The 18,222-nt window shown below is 44.3% G+C and overlaps 1 protein-coding gene across 27 annotated transcripts in view; it reads right to left on the bottom strand.

Moving 5' to 3' along the window:
* LRRFIP2 (LRR binding FLII interacting protein 2) overlaps positions 1 to 18,222 on the bottom strand; it is a 104,854-nt gene that overhangs the window by 18,407 nt on the left and 68,225 nt on the right. For 12 of the 27 annotated variants that reach the window (XM_069958496.1, XM_069958495.1, XM_069958493.1 and 9 more), the window contains 6 exons: positions 16,013 to 16,057; positions 14,626 to 14,754; positions 14,022 to 14,093; positions 2,372 to 2,542; positions 1,401 to 1,493; positions 1,070 to 1,162 (listed from right to left, as the gene is read on the bottom strand). In XM_069958496.1, the coding sequence (XP_069814597.1) occupies positions 1,070 to 1,162; positions 1,401 to 1,493; positions 2,372 to 2,542; positions 14,022 to 14,093; positions 14,626 to 14,754; positions 16,013 to 16,057 (603 nt within the window). The remainder of the gene's footprint in view (positions 1 to 1,069; positions 1,163 to 1,400; positions 1,494 to 2,371; positions 2,543 to 14,021; positions 14,094 to 14,625; positions 14,755 to 16,012; positions 16,058 to 18,222) is intronic. The other 15 variants (XM_069958500.1, XM_069958498.1, XM_069958503.1 and 12 more) reach the window with 3 other exon arrangements.

The following is an 18,222-nucleotide window of genomic DNA, read 5'->3' on the forward strand; positions in this document are numbered from 1 at the left end:
GAGAGCAGAAAATGCCCACGAAAATTCAAAAAGATATGGATCCATTGGATATCTTTGGAAGCAACTAATGTGAGGTCTAGCTAAGTCCGTGTACCCGTATCGAGTTTAACCACTGTGGTCCTACCGGGTGAGGGAGGGAGCGCCCAGTATGAATGTATATGTGTGTGGGTGTGTGTCTGTTCTCTAAGTTGGGAATTCTTTTTCTAAATATTTATACTTCCTTTGGTATGCAGGTGCAAAGCGCCCTGTTAACCTCTCATACATGTTGCCTGCATTTGCTATACAATGTATTACGGATTGTGCACCGCTGCCTCTGTTATGCCATATGTGTGGCTGTTTGTACTGGTATTTTGAAAACTGTTAAATAAAGGTTTCAAAAAAAAAAAAAAAAAAAAAAAAAGAATTAGATGTATAGTGACCACGCTCAGTGTAATTCTATCGAAATAAATAAATGAAAATAAAGGAACCCTTATTATAACAATTAACACAGTCTCTTTTGGAGTGCCTATACCGTAGCAAGTTCTGCAATTTATCTTTATTGGTCGGTACATTTCACAGGTAAATTCTAAATAGGTTAGTAATCCAACCCCCCCCCCCCCTCCCCCCCATAAATGTACCACTAACGTAACATGTAACTAAGCTGAAGTTTCAGCTTAGTGAAATTAAGAGCTGATGATGGAATCTTAGCCAGTTATATCTCTCCGAACAGTATACGGTGTAGAGATGGCAGCATGGAAAGGGTCTGCAAGAAGTGTTATCTGAGCCTCTCTTTGTTCTATCGATCAATTAAGGTCTGAATACTCAAACCCCGACCAATCAAAACTTTTGTCTCTAGGACATGTCAAAACTTACAGGTACACTGTATGGCTGTGTAAATTTGAGGTGTGTTATTTGGTGTTCCCACACCTTCTTGAGATGAAACAAAAAACAATAAAATGACAGGAACCCTTAACAGAACACATACAGTAACTAAGTATTGATGTTCTGTATCTTAGCATGCCAGTGTTGGTCTGATCCTGACAAGTCATGCAGTGCCTTCCTATTCACTACAGCTAGGTGCTTTTCCTACCGCAATCTTTTTATCTTTCCAGTTAACTGTCTCCTGCAGATCATACACCTCTCTGGTTAGAGAGTCTACTTTCTGCTGCATACGTTGGTTGTCCTAGAGTTTGATTAGAAGGAGAAAAAGAGAAAGGAACAAATGGAGAGGAGAAATAAAAAGGAGATTCACACAAAAGAGTAAGGTTAACTGTAGCAACAACAAGAGTATGGCGATACATAGAAAATTGAAAGGAAACATTTTTTTGTCATTTACACTTTTTGCCCATAGTGCTAGTGATTCTAGATGCATCAAGATAGTCCACTGTACAGCACATGACAGGTTAGCATGAAACCCATACCTCTATAAGTTCATCTCTTTGGCGAATACCTTCTTTAAGTTCATCCAATTTGTGCTGGAGAATGCTGCATGCGTGTTTCTGTCGTTCTAATTCCTATAAAAAATATACAAGTCAAATAAAGAAAAAAATGCTCATTAGTTCAATTTTTGTTGAAGAGGACAGGTCACCTACACTATTACACATTTAGGCTGGGTTTACACTATGTATATTTGAGGCTGTATTTGGTCCTCATGTCAGGTCCTCATAGCAACCAAAACCTGGAGTGGATTGAAAACACAGAAAGGCTCTGTCCACACAATGTTGAAATTGAGTGGATGGCCGCCATATAACGGTAAATAACTTCCATTATTTCAATTCAACAGCCGTTGTTTTAAAATAACAGCACATATTTGCCATTAAATGACGGCCATCCACTCAATTACAACATAATGTGAACAGAGCCTTTCTGTGTTTACAATCCACTCCTTGTTTTGGTTGCTATACAGCCTCAAACATACAGCCTCAAATATACGTAGTGTGAACATAGCCTAATGGTCATTACATAGCTCTGCAGTGGCATACTGCATATTTAGGTTTCTACATATGCCTACAGTGTACTGTACACTTGTCATTGTAACAATGACTCCCTTCTCCCTTTTCTCATTCAATGTGCTGAGGCATTAAGCATTATATATGTATGTGTGTCCCCCTCAAGTCAGTGACAGAAGCTTGCAGCTCCTTTGGAGAGCTCATAGGCTTTTCGTGGTCTTCCTCCTCAACAATCAGTGGCTTTTTGAATGTCAGTTCAGAGTGGATTTAAGCCTACTAAACTTTTCTACTAATATGGTTATACTGAAGTATATTAAAACAGGGCAAGGTACTGATAAACCCATAAAAGCTGTTTTTTTCCTGGCTTTTAATTTGAAGGTGCACATATATTTATTTATATTATGGACCACACAGACACCTCCCTTAAGTATACTATATATCACCTTTGACTTGTCTTCATTTTCTCTATGATACTCTGCCATCTGTTCCTCCATTTCCTCAATGACATCTTTCAGGGTGTCTACTTGATATACAAGATTGCTTTTTTCATTATCAAGTTGAGCATTCGACACCATAGCTTTCTTATATTTCTCCTCCACTTCTGTTAAAGAGTCCTGCAAGAATTGAACATTATTAGCATTCACAAATGGTGCTCAATGGGGGACATGAACCTTTTCTTGGAGTTTCTGTCATGAACTAGTTGGTAGCAGGCATGGCTGGCAAACACAAGGTTAAACAAATAGGCATGCAATAGTTATTAGGAGTTGCTTAGAGTTAATGTTATTTTAATCATTTTTGTACAGGAACATCTGTTAATAGTTTAGTAAAAAGATATTTTTATGGAACCTTAAACAGAAGTTAAAGTTTTAGTTGCTTTTCACAAGGATAGCACCCTAAAAATCACATTCCCTATAGAAGCCAATAGAAACACAGCAGCAGAAATGCTACATATTGGGCATTCTGCCCTAAAGAAACTTGGGTTTCCACTGCCCTATCTAAAAGTGATTTCAGTTCAGCCAGGAGCTTAAAAAGCGTTACATGTATGTGGGATGCATAGAAAATTAGGATGTGAACATTGTTTTGCCTCTATACAAATCACTGGTCAGACCACACATGGAATATTTTGTAGTTTTGGGCACCTGTATATAAGGAGAACATGGCTGAATTTGAGCTGCTGCAAAATAGGATGACCAAGATATTTAGGGAATGGGTGGACTAGTGCTGAGATATTTCTAGCAAACTTTTTATACCTAGGGAGGGATTATTTGCTATTTATTTTCCTTAGTGCATTCTCCTTGGCTGATTTTCAGCTCTGCTCTATTAGGGTACAGTCTTGATCTGTGAATCCAATTTAGCTACAGGGAGTCTAAAGTATTCCAAGACACACCACCTGTCTCATCATTGGTTTACACTGCTGCTTCACTCTCCTCTGCTTGCTGCTCTATAAAAGAACAAGTGCATCCCAGTATTGTCATGAAGTGCAAGGGGAGCGAATTTCCAGTACAGCAAAGTTAAAAAAGATTATAAAAGCACGGAGTACTAAACCACCAGTGTGAAGGAGGTAACTGCTACACCTATACTGAGGCAAATGAGGTTTAGTTAGGGAGTCTGGGGCATTGCTTTAATTGATCAGCCCAGCACAAGGAAAAGCAATAAAATGCATTGCTACACACAGTACAAATACATACACAACAGTTAGCAAAACAACATCAATACATAAAAAGCCAATATGACTATAAATAAAAGGATTGTGTTCGTTGTTTTAAATAGTTAATAAATTCTGTTCTGATAAAATACAAATAAAATATCTGATGAGATTAAAGTTTTCGGTTGATGTCCTGTCCTGAACTCATGATCAGTGCTTCTGATAGGTTTCCATCTGCTTGCACCCACTATTGCAGGTAGCGTAACAGATGATTTATTTTATGGTTAAATAATAGTAATAAAGCCCTATATTCAGTAACCTTTACTAGTTGTGTATTTTTAAGGAGTCAGAATTGTATTATTAACTAAAGGACTTGTTTAAAAAAAAAAAAAAAAAAAGATTTTGGGGCAGGGGGTGGGGGCACATGATAAAAAAAAAATCCTATACTTACAGTAAGCATAGATTCTTTATTATGTTCTCCCCCATCCCTGCCTGCACTGTAATTATGAATTTTGTCTTACTTCTTCTTTAAAAGCTGTTCCATTAGTGGATCGCTAATGCAACAGCTTCTAAAAAAGTCAGGCATAATTCATAACCAAGATGTTGATTATTTAGCCCCCTAAATGCCATGATCAAAAATACTCTACTAATGACTTAACAGATCAATGCAGTGTAATTTACTGCACTGCGTTATATAAGCAACTGAATAGAAACATAGAAGATTGTCACAGAAAAAGACCACTGGGTCCATCTACTCTGCCCTTTTAGTATTTCCATTCTTATTATCTTAGGATAGATATATGTTTATCCCAGGCATGTTTAAATTCTGTTATTGTAGATTTACCAACTTCATCTGCTGGAAGTCTGTTCCAAGCATCTACTACTGTTTTAGTAAAGTAATATTTTCTCACATTGCTTCTGATCTTTCCCCCAACTAACCTCACTGTGTCCTCTAGTTCTTGAGTTCAGTTTTTTTTTCTAACACTACCTGAACCTTATTTAGTCCTTTAACATACTTAAAGGTTTTGATCATGTCCCCCCTTTCTCTTCTTTCCTCCAAACTATACAGATTCAAATACTTAAATCTTTCCTGATATATTTTATGCCTGACACCCTCCACCATTTTTGTAGCCCATCTTTGGACCCATTCTATTTTATCAACATGCTTTTTTAGGTGAGGTCTCCAGAACTGGACACAGTATTCCAGATGTGGTCTTACTGAAGCAGGATCACAATCTCCCTCTTCCTACTTGTTATACCTCTAGCTATACAGCCTAGCATACGATTTGCTGCACAGGTGACTGATTTTAAAGAAGCACTCCGGATATTTTTTTTTATTCATCCCCTTGCGTCCTCTTCCCCTTTGGGCGTATATTTTGAAGTGATGATCAGTGACCTGCAGCACGGCTTCATTCCGTTCCTGTGGTGCCTTCTATCTTTATGTCCATTAACCCCTTAACGACAAAGGGCGTATATTTACGCCCTGTTGTCGTTAAAGGCGTTCAGAACAGGGCCACGCTGCAACCCCATTCTGAACCGCCGCGATCCCAGGTGCCGCGTGTAGCCCGGGATCGCGGCTATTAGCGGGCACGCCATGCCCGCTAATAAGGTAATCGGATGCAGCTGTCAAAGTTGACAGCTGCATCCGATTACCGGATGCAGCCGTTCCCTGGTGTCTAGTGGCGGAGATTGCTCCCCCGCGACGTTGTCCCGGAGGAGCGATCTCCGTGACTGAAGCCGGCCCGGGTCTCCGCCAAGATGGTGCTGACCCCGACTCGGCACATTTCCCAGGTTATAAATAAAAATAAACATGTTTGCTATCGCTGCATGCGTAATCACCCAAACTATTAATTTATCACATTCCCTAACTCGCACGGTAAATGGCATAAGCGCTAAAAAAATCCCAAAGTGCAAAATTGCGCATTTTTGGTCGCATCAAATCCAGAAAAATTGTAATAAAAAGCGACCAAAAAGTCGCATATGCGCAATCAAGATAACAATAGAAAGTAAACATCATGGCGCAAAAAAATGACACCTCCCACAGCCCCATAGACCAAAGGGTAAAAGTGCTAAAAGCCTGGGAATAGAGCGATTTTAAGGAACATATATTTGTTAACAATGGTTTGAATTTTTTACAGGCCATCAGATAAAAGAAAAGTTATACAGTGTTATATATCATTTTAATCGTAACGACTTGAGGAATATATATAACAGGTCAGTTTTACCCCAGGGCGAATGGCGTAAAAACAAATACCCCCCAAATAAACAAAATGCGTTTTTTTTTTCCAATTTCACCACACTTTTTTTTTCTGGTTTTCCACTGTACATTATGAAAAAATTCAGCCTGTCATTGCAAAGTACAATTAGTGACACAAAAAATAAGGGCTCATGTGGGTTTCTAGGTGGAAAAATGTAAGTGTTATGGCCTTTTAAGCACAAGGAGGAAAAAATGAAAACGCAAAAATCGAAATTGGCTCTGTCCTTAAGGGGTTAAAGGCTGGAAGTCACGCTCTCCCATAGAGAATGCATTGGAGAGTGTGACTTCCAGCCTTTAAACGACGTGAAGACAGAAGAGGGTTCAGAAGAGTGGTGATGTGAATGTGCGTGGGATTTGAACGGCAACGCAAGACTGGAATGAAGTTGCGCGAGACCAATCATTGCTGGTGAGTATACGTGCCAGCGCACAGTGGGGTGGGGGCGAATAAAATAAATTTCCAGAGTGTTTTTTAAGGCGGTCAGAAGTCACTACCCCTAAAGCCTTCTCCTCTGCAGTCTTTGTCAACAGAACTGCTGATATGATACACAGATAGAGGATTCCTCCTCCCTAAGTGTATTATTTTACATTTGGAATAATGAACTGCAGTTTCCATTATAACGATAACATACCTAGCAAAGCTAAATCATTTTCCATGTTACTGACACCTCAAGGAATATCAACCCTATTGCACACTTTTGTGTCATCAGCAAAACAGACAAACCTTACCTTCCAAACCTTCTCCTATGTCACTTACAAGAATATTAAAAAGAATAAGACCCGGGCGTGGCCTGGACATGGCGCTGACCGGACGCGTGGTGTGAGAGCTCCGTCCCGCCCCGGCCCTGACCGCCCTTCTCCAGCGTCTGACAGCTTCAGCATTGAGCCCACATGCCGATGAAGCCCCGCCGCAGATCCCCGCTCGTCTCTACAGCCCCCCCGGGTCGCACCAGAAGCGGTATTCGGCAGTTTCTCCTGGACGCTGCCGGCTCTAGTCTTGCCGCGGACGGATCCAAGATGGCCGCCCGCAACACTCTCTCTGCTGCACGCCAGAGCCCTCTGCAGGACGCGGCACCCGCTCTCTCACAGGACTTTCCTGCCCTGTTAAGGGAACAACCACCTCCTGACCAGCCTGCCACCTCCACCTTCAGCCTGTCTGGACCATCGGGTAAGGAATTGCAAGCTTTACAGTCTCATATAGCTGCAATGCCCACAAAAGCAGACATGGAGGGCTACATAGCCCGTATGGAGGCTGTTTGCAAGTCTGAAATTAGATCCTTAAAAGACGACCTGGTCTCTCTCACTACTACGGTGCAGGCCCTAGAACATACTACAGGGGACCTACAGGACGAGCAGCAAACGCAGCGATCTCAGCTCGATCTCCATACGCAGCAGATACAGATGTTGTTCGACATGGCGGATGACGCCGAAAACAGAAACCGCCGGAACAATATCCGGGTAAGGGGGATCCCAGAATCAATTAAGCCCCCGGACCTCATGTCCACTTTGCAGGGTCTCTTTAACCACTTACTGGGGAAACCCCCCACTGCACCCCTGGAAATAGACCGAGCCCATAGGACACTAGGACCACCTAGTAATGACCCTGCCAGACCCCGGGACATAGTGTGCAGGGTGCATTATTTTCAGGTCAAAGAGACTATAATGCGCAAAGCCAGAGATCGCGATTACATTGACTTTAATGGTGCCGCTATTCAGCTTCTAACGGACCTGTCCAGGACCACTCTGGCTAAACGGAGAGCGCTTCGTCCCTTATTATCCCTGCTCCGGGAACGCAATGTCCCTTACTCGTGGGGCTACCCGTTCCAGCTTCAGATCCGCTATGAAGGGGGCCAGGTTCATCTTCGTACACCTTCTGACCTACCACATGTCCTGGAGACCCTGGACCTCCCCCGCTTAGAGATCCCGGAATGGCCGTTTCAGCCTCCCCTACTACAAGGTGCAACGCGAGCAGACCGACCAAGACCCCCACGGGAGCGGAGACGTGGACGCTGCTCTCCAGAGATAGTGTGACCTGACAGTTGCACGGGAGCTGTCTTTATTTAGCCCACATCAATGACTTCCATCGCATGTTAAGGCCTCGTCGGTGATTGCTGAGACTACTGCGGATGCTGTAATTGTGATGTCACTACCATCGAGGTTGAGACGCCCTCACTCCCCCCGCTCCCTCCCCACCCCTCTTCTCCACCCTTCCATGCCGCAGTAACCCCGCTCCTCTCCACCCTTCCTTCCCCCCCCCTCCCCCCCCCTTCCCTCTCCCTTTCACCCCTTCCCTCCCTTGGAGTGTTACGTCCTCCTCCCTGGGGACCATTAAGGAGGTCATGCACCGTGGACATTATAGCCCTGGTTAAGGTTGGCCTGTTTGTCAGCTATTGGGGGGTGGCGTTGATGCGACTTGTTTGGGGGCCGGCCTGGGGTGGTCTCTCGTTTAGGCACCCTATCAGAGGCCGAATGTGGAACCGCTTTCGCGGTTAGTTAGTTATTACTACCTGCCGATTGTTGGGACCCACCCGGGGCCGGCTACCCATGTATTCCATAACTCTGACTGGACAACTGTTGCTCTACCGCCAGGTTGGGTTTGTGTTGTACACATATATTGTCTTGTCCCTGGGTATTGCGGCCTTTAGACGGGGACTACCCCTGAATCGGGTGTACCCGATTACATACAGTCATGGGCTGCACATGAGGGGGACCGCATATGTGAAAGCGAGTCGGGTGTGCGATAACATGCCTAGTGGCACGGCCGCGACCCTGATTTTACCTTGCAGACTGCATATGCGCTCCTCCTCAGCACTCCCTCACATATTTTTTTCTTGAGGTCCCCCCTTTGGGGTAGTTTATATGTTTATGCTTTCTGGGTTTGCTGACACAAGATGTTTAGGCGGCGAGGTGCTGGAGGCGTTTGGTGCGTACGTTGGTGTCACTCCAGTCACTTCCCCACATAGCCTACCTTAGGTGTTTACTATAAACACGATAACACGTAAGTGTTTATACTTTCCTCTGTCCTTAGTGGATTGAGGCGGGCAGAATCTATCCTTCTGCCTTTTTCTTTCCTTCAGTGCTTTCACTCATCTACCTATTTGCTTCTTCTCTTTCTTCTGCTCCCTCGGTACCACCCTCTCCCCCTCCACCTCCCTATACCCACCATGACGTCCCTACGGGTCACGACATTAAATGTGCGAGGTTTTAACAAGCCTGAAAAACGCTCACAAATTCTTTATCATATGCACAAAAAAAGGATCCATGTTCTACTCCTTCAGGAAACCCATTTCAGGACGGGTCATGTTTCGGCACTGCCCACCCGTCATTACAACTTATGGTTCCATAGTACCAACACAGCTGCTAAGACAAAGGGCGTCAGTATTGCCTTGCATAAATCACTGGCGGCATCTGTGGTGGATACCTGTGTAGACACTGAGGGGCGGTACCTCTTTTTAAAACTCAAACTTTCTGAGAGAGTGTTTACTATCGCTAATCTCTATCTTCCCAATCATAATCAGGTACAGGTGGGCAGGCGATACCTCCGGGAGTTCAACCGCTTCGCTGAGGGCCTTCTCATCATGGCAGGCGATTTCAATTTGGTGATGGACCGACAGTCGGACTCTTCCGCGGGTAGATCTTCTATTCCCTCCTCACAGCTTCGCGCTCTGAAAAGAACGCTATTTGACAATAGACTAGTGGATGTCTGGAGGATTCTCCACCCAGGGGTAAGAGACTACACGTATTACTCATCTGTGCATGACTCCTATAGCCGGATTGATCTCATCCTAGTCGATCACCACCTCCTCTCCTGGCGCCCTCAAGTAGTCATAGACCCGATCATATGGGCAGACCATGCCGCGGTGACCCTGTCACTCCCCCTTCCTGACCGGGTACCGCGCGAATGGACGTGGCACCTGAACCCTAATCTACTGAAAGACACAGTGTGTCAGGCTCAGGTCAGATCCGCCATCTCGGACTTTCTTGCCACCCACGGGGCTGATGATACCCAGTTACCCCTACAATGGGAAGCTCTTAAGTGTGTAATTAGGGGGGTCTTCATTCAGAACGGAGCTAGACTTAAGAAAGACAATGGCCTTAAAATTCAAAAACTCCTATCCCACATACAGACTGCTGAACTCACGCACAAACAGACACGGGATACGGAGGTCCTGGCGACCCTCCTGGAAGCCAGAACTCAACTAAAAGCCCTGATCGATCAAAAATATACACGCTTCCGTGAACGCCTACGGCGTTTTTATTACGAACACTCCAACAAATGTGGCGCACCGCTGGCCAGATTCCTGCACCCCAAATCGGGCAGTACATTTATCCCCTCCATAGACTCTGGACATGGAACTAAGCACAACCCGACGGACATAGTCACGGTTTTCAGAGAGTATTATCAAAACCTATATAATCTGAAAGGACCCTTGCACGACATGGACCCGACTGCCTTCTCGGACAGGGTGGAGTCATACGCCACGTCTAGTGCGTTGCCAGTCCTTTCGGGGGAGGCAGTTGATTCGTTGGAGGCCCCATTTTCTGAGATTGAGCTATCCACAGTCATTAAAAATACGCCAAATGGGAAGAGCCCGGGCCCGGACGGGTACACCGACCAGTTCTATAAGCAGTTCTCTGGCCAGCTCGCGCCCTTTCTTGCCCGGGTTTTCAACTCCATTTCCCCGTCCTGTCCCTTCCCACCCCAGTCCCTAATGGCCACAATTGTAGTGATCCCCAAACCGGGTAAAGACGCGTCTTCGTGCGCCAATTACCGGCCAATCTCCCTGATTAACTCAGACATTAAATTCTTCTCTAAAATGATAGCCGGCAGACTGGCCCCCTCGCTCCCCTCGATCATCCATACCGATCAAGTGGGTTTTGTCCCTAGACGTGAAGCGAGGGATAACCTCAATAAAACGTTGCTGTTGATGTCCCATGCCCAGGGGACGCGGTCCCCAGCGTGTATGCTATCAATCGATGCTGAGAAAGCATTTGACCGCGTCCACTGGGCATTTCTCTGGGCCACACTACGCCAGCTGGGTATGGGAGATGGGATGATGGGCAAGATAGGCGCCTTATACCGCGGACCAACAGCTAGGGTTAAAGTAAACGGACTCCTCTCAGCCCCCCTTACAATTGCAAATGGGACACGTCAGGGGTGCCCGCTTTCTCCTCTGCTGTATGTCCTGGTTATGGAACACTTGGTGGTGGCACTGCGGGCATCTCCTGATATAGCGGGTATACGTCTGAAGGGCTCCCATTATAAGGCGGCACTTTACGCAGATGACCTGCTGCTGTATATATCTAACCCTGTTATAACCCTTCCAGCAGTCTTGCGGGAATTAGAGCTCTTTGGCCAGGTCAGCAACTTTAGGGTCAACTATTCAAAAACGGAGGCCTTAAATATTTCCCTCCCGGCCCCTATGGTACGGCAGCTCAGGGAAGCCTTTTCATTTAAATGGCAATCACAGGCCCTCAAATATCTGGGAATCTGGGTTCCAACGGACCTGTCATTGCTGTTCTCTCTAAATTTCTCCCCATTGCTGGCCCGAACAAAGACTGACCTTTCTAACTATAATCGCTCCCTCCTCTCCTGGTTCGGAAGAATCAACATGATCAAAATGGATGTCCTGCCCAGATTTTTATATCTCTTCCAGGCCCTTCCTCTACACATACCCGGCCCGTTCTTTAAACAATTACGAACCGTTGTCCGGAACTTTGTCTGGGGCTCCGTCAGACCCCGCATCAAATACAAGACGCTCACGCGTGCGAAGCACTCGGGAGGCGCTGGACTACCAGATTTCTCCATCTACAGTAAGGCATGTACGCTGTTGCGCCTTGTGGATTGGTTCCACAGAGCCTCAGACAAACAGTGGGTGGGGTTGGAGGGGGCCCTGTCCCCGATTCCATTAAAATCTCTGCCTTGGGTGCTTCCTGTGGACCGCCCTGCTATCTCTGCCTTTCCCCCGCTGACTGGACAGTTCCTGTCGGTGTGGGACAGGCTCCTACCATTATATAGTCTCTCACATCGCCCAGGTCTCATGAGCCCCCTGTTTGGTGACCCAGCTTTCCCTCCAGCTTGCGATAGGGAGTCTTTTCTGCTATGGTCAGCCTCGGAGGGCGCCCGGATAGCCCAGGTCTTAGGCGCTAATGCCACTCTTCCACCGCTAGCAACTATGCAACAACTTTGCCCCGAGAAAAATCTATCCTGGTTCGAGCATGCACAGTTGAGAGCGTACCTGACCCTGCATTTCCCAGGAGGAGTCCGCACTGTAGAACAAACTGACTTGGAGTCCTTGCTCCTGTCACCGTCGCCGCCCGAGAGGGTTGTCTCCCGGCTGTATCGTCTTCTCATGGCTAAAGATGCAGATACGGCTCTTGCCTTCATCTCGGCCTGGGAAACGGACCTAGGCGTCACATTCTCAGAGCCAGACTTGCAGAAAATCTTCACCCTGACGCATAAATGGCCACTGGCTTGTCACGCGCAGGAGAAGAACTTTAAGATACTCACCCGATGGTACCGTTGTCCCTCGCTGCTTCACAGGTTCTACCCGGACGTGCCCGACACATGTTGGCGCTGCACCACAGGGGTGGGATCTATGCTCCACATCTGGTGGGACTGCCCGGTCCTGCACCCCTTCTGGAATGCAGTCTTCGAAATCTATACCACGGTCACGGATAAGAGGTTGGTCCCTTCCCCTGCTCTTGCCCTGCTCTCCTTGGTCCCGGGCCCTCCCTCGGCCGCCAAGAGGGGCCTACTTCGTCATTTTCTGACGGCTGCCAGGGCTGTTATTCCTAGGTACTGGAAGTCAACAGCAGCCCTTCCATTGCTGATTGGCTAGCCGAGATGGACTCCCTCTATCGAATGGAATCCTTGACGGCAGAGGAGCACGGCCGCAGTAAAAAAGTGGACCGTACCTGGCTCCCGTGGGTGACCTTCAAAACCAGCCCTTCCCTTGCGAGATGGCTCACGTGAGCTGCCAGGACGAGGTTAGCCCTCTCCCGGGCCCCGGTACTGGGGGTTGTCTCTCCTGCCCTGGGGACGTCATGGCCCAACCCTATCCTCACATGTACCCCCCCCCCCCCCCTCCCTGACCCCCCCCTACCCCCACATGTTCCCCCCCTCCCTCCTGACCCCCCCCCCCCCCACCCCCATATGTACCCCCTTCCCCTCCCTGACCCCCCCCCCCCCTCCTTCCTCTTTTCTTCTTTCTCTCACTTTTTTTATCCTCCTGATGGGAGGTAGAATTACGCACCATCTGCCTCTTCTCTCCTACTCTGTATTTTTCTTTCTCCTTTTCTACGGAGTAGTGCTTTGAACGAGTTAACCGCCTAGACGGGCGATTCTGTTACGCTATTGAATTGTATGGTGGACACCAAAGCCCACATTTCCGTCCTGCGTGGGCGGAATTGTTCCAATATACTGCTTGCTTCGACGAATACCTCGAACTGTTCCTCTCCTGGACTACTAGCTGTCTGAGGACCCATTATTTGTTGGACTCTGTTTGGTCTACCATTACTTTACTACTTTATTACTTTGTTCTTTGTCTGCTTTGTTATTGTGACATACCTTTCAATAAAAGCCTGATTTACAAAAAAAAAAAAAAAGAATAAGACCCAGAACAGACCCTTGCGGCACACTAACTGTAACCAGTCTCTACTCAGGATATAGACTATTAACAACCCACTATCTATCCTTCAGCCAACAACAAATCCAATGAACTATCCAAGGGGTTGTCCAGCTAATTTTTTTTTTTCCTTTAAATCAACTGGTGTAAGAAAGTTATATAGATTTCTAAGTCTTCCCATATTTATTAGCTACTATATGTCATGCAGGATATGTTGTTTTATTTTCAGTCTGACACAGTGCTCTCTAGTGACATCTCTGGCCGAGACAGGAACTGTCCAGAGCAGGAGAAGTTTTCTATGGGGATTCCCATAGGAAGCCTCTCCTACTGGAGGGTTCCTGTCATGGACAGACTTTAATTGTGTAAAGAGTAAAAAGATATACGTAAGTAAATAAACAGGAGCATAGCATTTTGTGTATGTGGCATGTTATATATATATGGCTCATGCTAAGTTATTAGTTAAGCCCTGAGCAGTCCGTTAAGGAGCAGAAAGAAATGTGTTCCATTTCTGAAGTCCAAGAAGCATGCTTTTAAAGGGGCAGTGAAAGGACTGGAAACCCTGATACCTTTAGTTCTTTTAGCCCCTGCATGTATCTCCCCTCTACATCTTGAATCTGGTCCTTAAGGTCATAGATATCCTGTTGAAGATAGGCAATGCACCATACTATCAAAATGCAAAATGTTATATACAGAAAATAATTGTTGTGGAAAGCAGGAAAGAATAAAATAAAAGTGACAAATCTGCAATGGAGAAACCAAGAGATTCAAGATTATGGCACACAATTCCATAGCTTCAATTAAATTACATTTACCCTTTTTAGTGTTTAACTGGGAGTGGTACCAACTTTGATGAATCAATGTGGAAGGCTGCATAAGACAACAACTAAAAAACTATATTACTACTTTAGGACTGCTTGATAAATTTCCACCTAAGTGTTTTTACTTTGGTTCTTACATAATATTTACTAGATATATCTCACAACATATGTAACCAAAGTAGATTGGAGTCAAATAGTAGATGTCACCAAGCAAAGGAAAGTGTTTACTATAAATATGGTTATCCTAGAAGAAGTGTGTCCCTTTACGAAACTTGTAACTATTTAAAGGCGTGGTGTGGATACACCTGTGCTGCTGGCAGATCAGGAAGGTGCATGTTCTTCTAATTCTTACCCGTAATTCACTTAGAGAAGCATCTGGATCTACTAAACTACTTGCATCGCCACTGCCTCTTCGAGAAGATGACCCACTCTGAGGTGTAAAGGTTCCAGGAAGCGCAGAGGTTGCATTACGAGACGATGGCTTCACAAACCAAAGAAAAAGATATTTAGATAAACATCAAAATGCAGGATACAGATAATTCAGGTAACCAAAACTCCTCTGCACAAAACAAGACATAGGCAAAATATGTGAAGGCACAGGAAAGGGAAAATAGCTGTCATTACCAACTTATCCCTATTAACGTTATAGTGTTTAACTTTTTTATAAATTTCACTGCTGCTTTAACTTGGACGTGTTTATCCAGATACGTGAAAAGTTTAGATAAGGTGGTCAAAAGTCACATTGGGTTCTAGGACTGAGACTCAATGCCATCTAAACTTTTTGTCTGGACAACATGTCAAAGTTTACACAAATGACTGTTATGCTTTAACTACTTGGCAAAAATTATTTTGAGCCACTCCATTTGCTAAGTAAAAACACTTACTATACATGACTCACATATAGTATTCCCTGCATGTTCAATATCTATAGCACTTGCTATTGCCATTTTCCTTTAAAAAACCTTAGAATAAGTCACTGACAGCTTTTCGTGCATGAGTTTATAGAGATGACAATTACTGTATGTATGCGGGGGGAGAACGACTGTCTTGGTCCTGCTGCATAAAAAACTGTTCTCTGCAATAACATATGGCACCAAGTATTAGTAAACTATACCGCCCTGAGCTTTGGATTCACATGTCAAAGAGTTATTGTAAAGAAGACTTGAAGGGTACACTGGGTCTGCTGAAACTTGACATGTAGGATGGATGGTGGGATCTCCTTGGCTTTTTTGTTTATTGTTGACTTATTGGTTCTACATTTATGATATTTTATGTGACTTAGGCAAAAAAAAAAATCAACAGAGGTGGACGACAACGTTAAGAAAAAAAGAAATAAGGGCACAAAGCCAGTGTAAAACTGCATTTTGCACCAAGGACAGTTTGGATTGTGGCACTGGACTATGGACTTTCCGTATCTAACGTAGTACTGTTCATATTGTACATTATTATGACAACTTGTGGCAATAAAATTTGGTTAAAAAAAAAAGTTACTGGAAATAATAGTAATGCTTTCATTTTAATAATAGGAGAAACTGTAAAGAGGTGTGTAATCAAGGCACCAGATGCTTCAATAACAGCTCATTTTTTGGGGTTGGAAACAGGTCCTCTTTAAACCTCTTCAGTGGTTCTAGATTTCTGTAACCAAGATTTTTAAACAGCCTTCTGTATGTAATTTTCCCATTAGCAACTTACTAAGGGCATACAAGCTATGAATTTAAAATTATAAAAATTGTACTTACCCTGGAATAACCTTCAGTATACTGCTTGTCGCTCTTTTCATCCAGCTTTAAAAATAAGTAAAGGAATATAAGTCAAAGGTTGCAGAACAAGTATTCAATTAAAGTGTCACTGTTGATTGTTTGTTTGATTTTAAGAAACTTAATTGTAATTGGCTTTATTGAGCAAATACGCATTATTTGCATTCAAAAAGACTTTCCCCCCTCCTCTCCGTCCTCTCTCCGTCACTTTTCATTATCAGGAAATCTCAACTCTTATACATCATTCGAGCCCTGTCTAACCTATGGAGAGGGGAGGAGGGAGATTAGTTACCAGCAGAGAACAAAGGATTACACAGTGGGAGCTGTGTTAAAGCCAGTATTCAGAGGTCAGAAAGGTCAGTGCTGACTTCAGAGGAGATAGTCCGGTGATGTCGCTGTAAATTAACTCTTTGTTGTCCTGTTTCGGTGCCTTATCTCCCTCCACCCCTCCATAGAAAACCATGAAGAAACGGGGGAGAGCTTCAAACTGCTTTATCATGATAAAAAAGCATTTTTAGGCTAATAAACCCAATTACAAAGTTTCTTAAAATCATCTGTACTATTAAGTTCTGCAAAAAAAATTAAACGCCAGTGACACTTTAACAAAATATTAGCGGATGTAAAGGGTTAATCATCTTGGTAATGGATAAATGCCTTAATTATTTAGCACCAATAATATTACCATGAGTTAAAAAACAACACAAAATCAATGCCAAGACTCACAGTACCCTGCAAAAGTAGAATACTGTCAAAGGGGGTGTGCAGCCTAACCTTATTTCCTTATTTGGGATATAATGATCGTTGAGGTGAGGGTTTAAAAAAGGAAAAATACAAAACAAAAAAAAAAACACCTTCCTTAACCCCCCCCCCTCCTCCCACCAAGGTCCATGGGACCCCTGAGCTTTGGCACTCCAGGTTTATAAACTAACAGCAAAGTTTGGGTTTATATGAACCCAAATGCTAGCCATTTGAATCCCACTGCCCAGAGAAGATGGATGCAGCCCTAGGGCTGCCTAGGTCTCCTATTGCTGTATTCATATTTTCCAGACAGCAGGGTCCAAGCCAAGCATTTCGCACAAATCCAAACCTACTTTAAGGGTATAAACCCACACACCGTACACACAGCGTATTTACTGCTGCGATACGCAGCGAATACGCAGCAAAAACGCAACAAATACGCAACAAAAACGCAGCAGATTAGATCTAAATAACTGAACTCAGCATTAAATCTTCACCATCAAACTGCTGCGTATTTGCTGCGTATACGGTGTGTGGGTTTGTACCCTAAGTTTGCTCAACTCTACTATAAACAATACGTCACAGGCCCACTTTGGCCAATCGTTGGCCATAATGGCGTGAATGATTTGCTGAGCAGGCCTGTGACGCATAACAATCCCGCCAGGATATTGCCAGAGTAAGAGAGCCAATCGGGAGAAAGTTTACATAAAGTAGTTGGATGAAATGCCCAAAATTTCTTGACTTATCTTAAATGTATAGGCTGATGTACAGTCACAAGAATGCATTGGAGAATGGATATGCATACAAGCAAATCAGATTACTCCAGGTAACATACAGTCATGCACATACAGGTTCTCAAGTTATTGGTAAGGATTAGTCCACTCAAATGCAATGCTGGAACACTGTTTAATAGCACACAAAGCTGTACAATTGTGTATCAGTCCAATCATCTAGCCTTGACATCCTGGATAGTGTAATTCATACATTTACAGATGTAAGGATAAAAGCACAAGCCTCCATCAAACAAAGTGATACATTAAACTCCTGTTAGTCCTTTCCACATGTTCGGCACCACATAATAATAACAATAATAGGAATTATCATTTTCCTTGCCAAAAAACACCCAAAGGAGAGTTATCAAAGTGTGTAAAATATACATGGGTGTAAACAGCCAATAGCAACCAAACATAGCTCCTCTTTCACTTTACCAAAGCTGAAAGCTGAACGGTGATTGGTTGCTGTGGGCAGTTTATACCAGTTTTACACACTTTGATAAAGCTCCCCAATGTGTGTAAACTGGTGTAAACTGCACATAAGCAACCAATCACATTTGTTTTCAGCTCTGGTAAAATAAAAGCTGAGCTGCTGTTGGCAGTTTACACCTGTTTCCATTGCACAAACACACTGCTAAATCTGGGACAAAGCATATGTTTCACCAAACTTCCATGCCACAA

The sequence above is a fragment of the Dendropsophus ebraccatus genome, chromosome 2 (assembly GCF_027789765.1).
Source record: "Dendropsophus ebraccatus isolate aDenEbr1 chromosome 2, aDenEbr1.pat, whole genome shotgun sequence".
NCBI classification, from domain to species: Eukaryota; Metazoa; Chordata; class Amphibia; order Anura; family Hylidae; genus Dendropsophus; species Dendropsophus ebraccatus.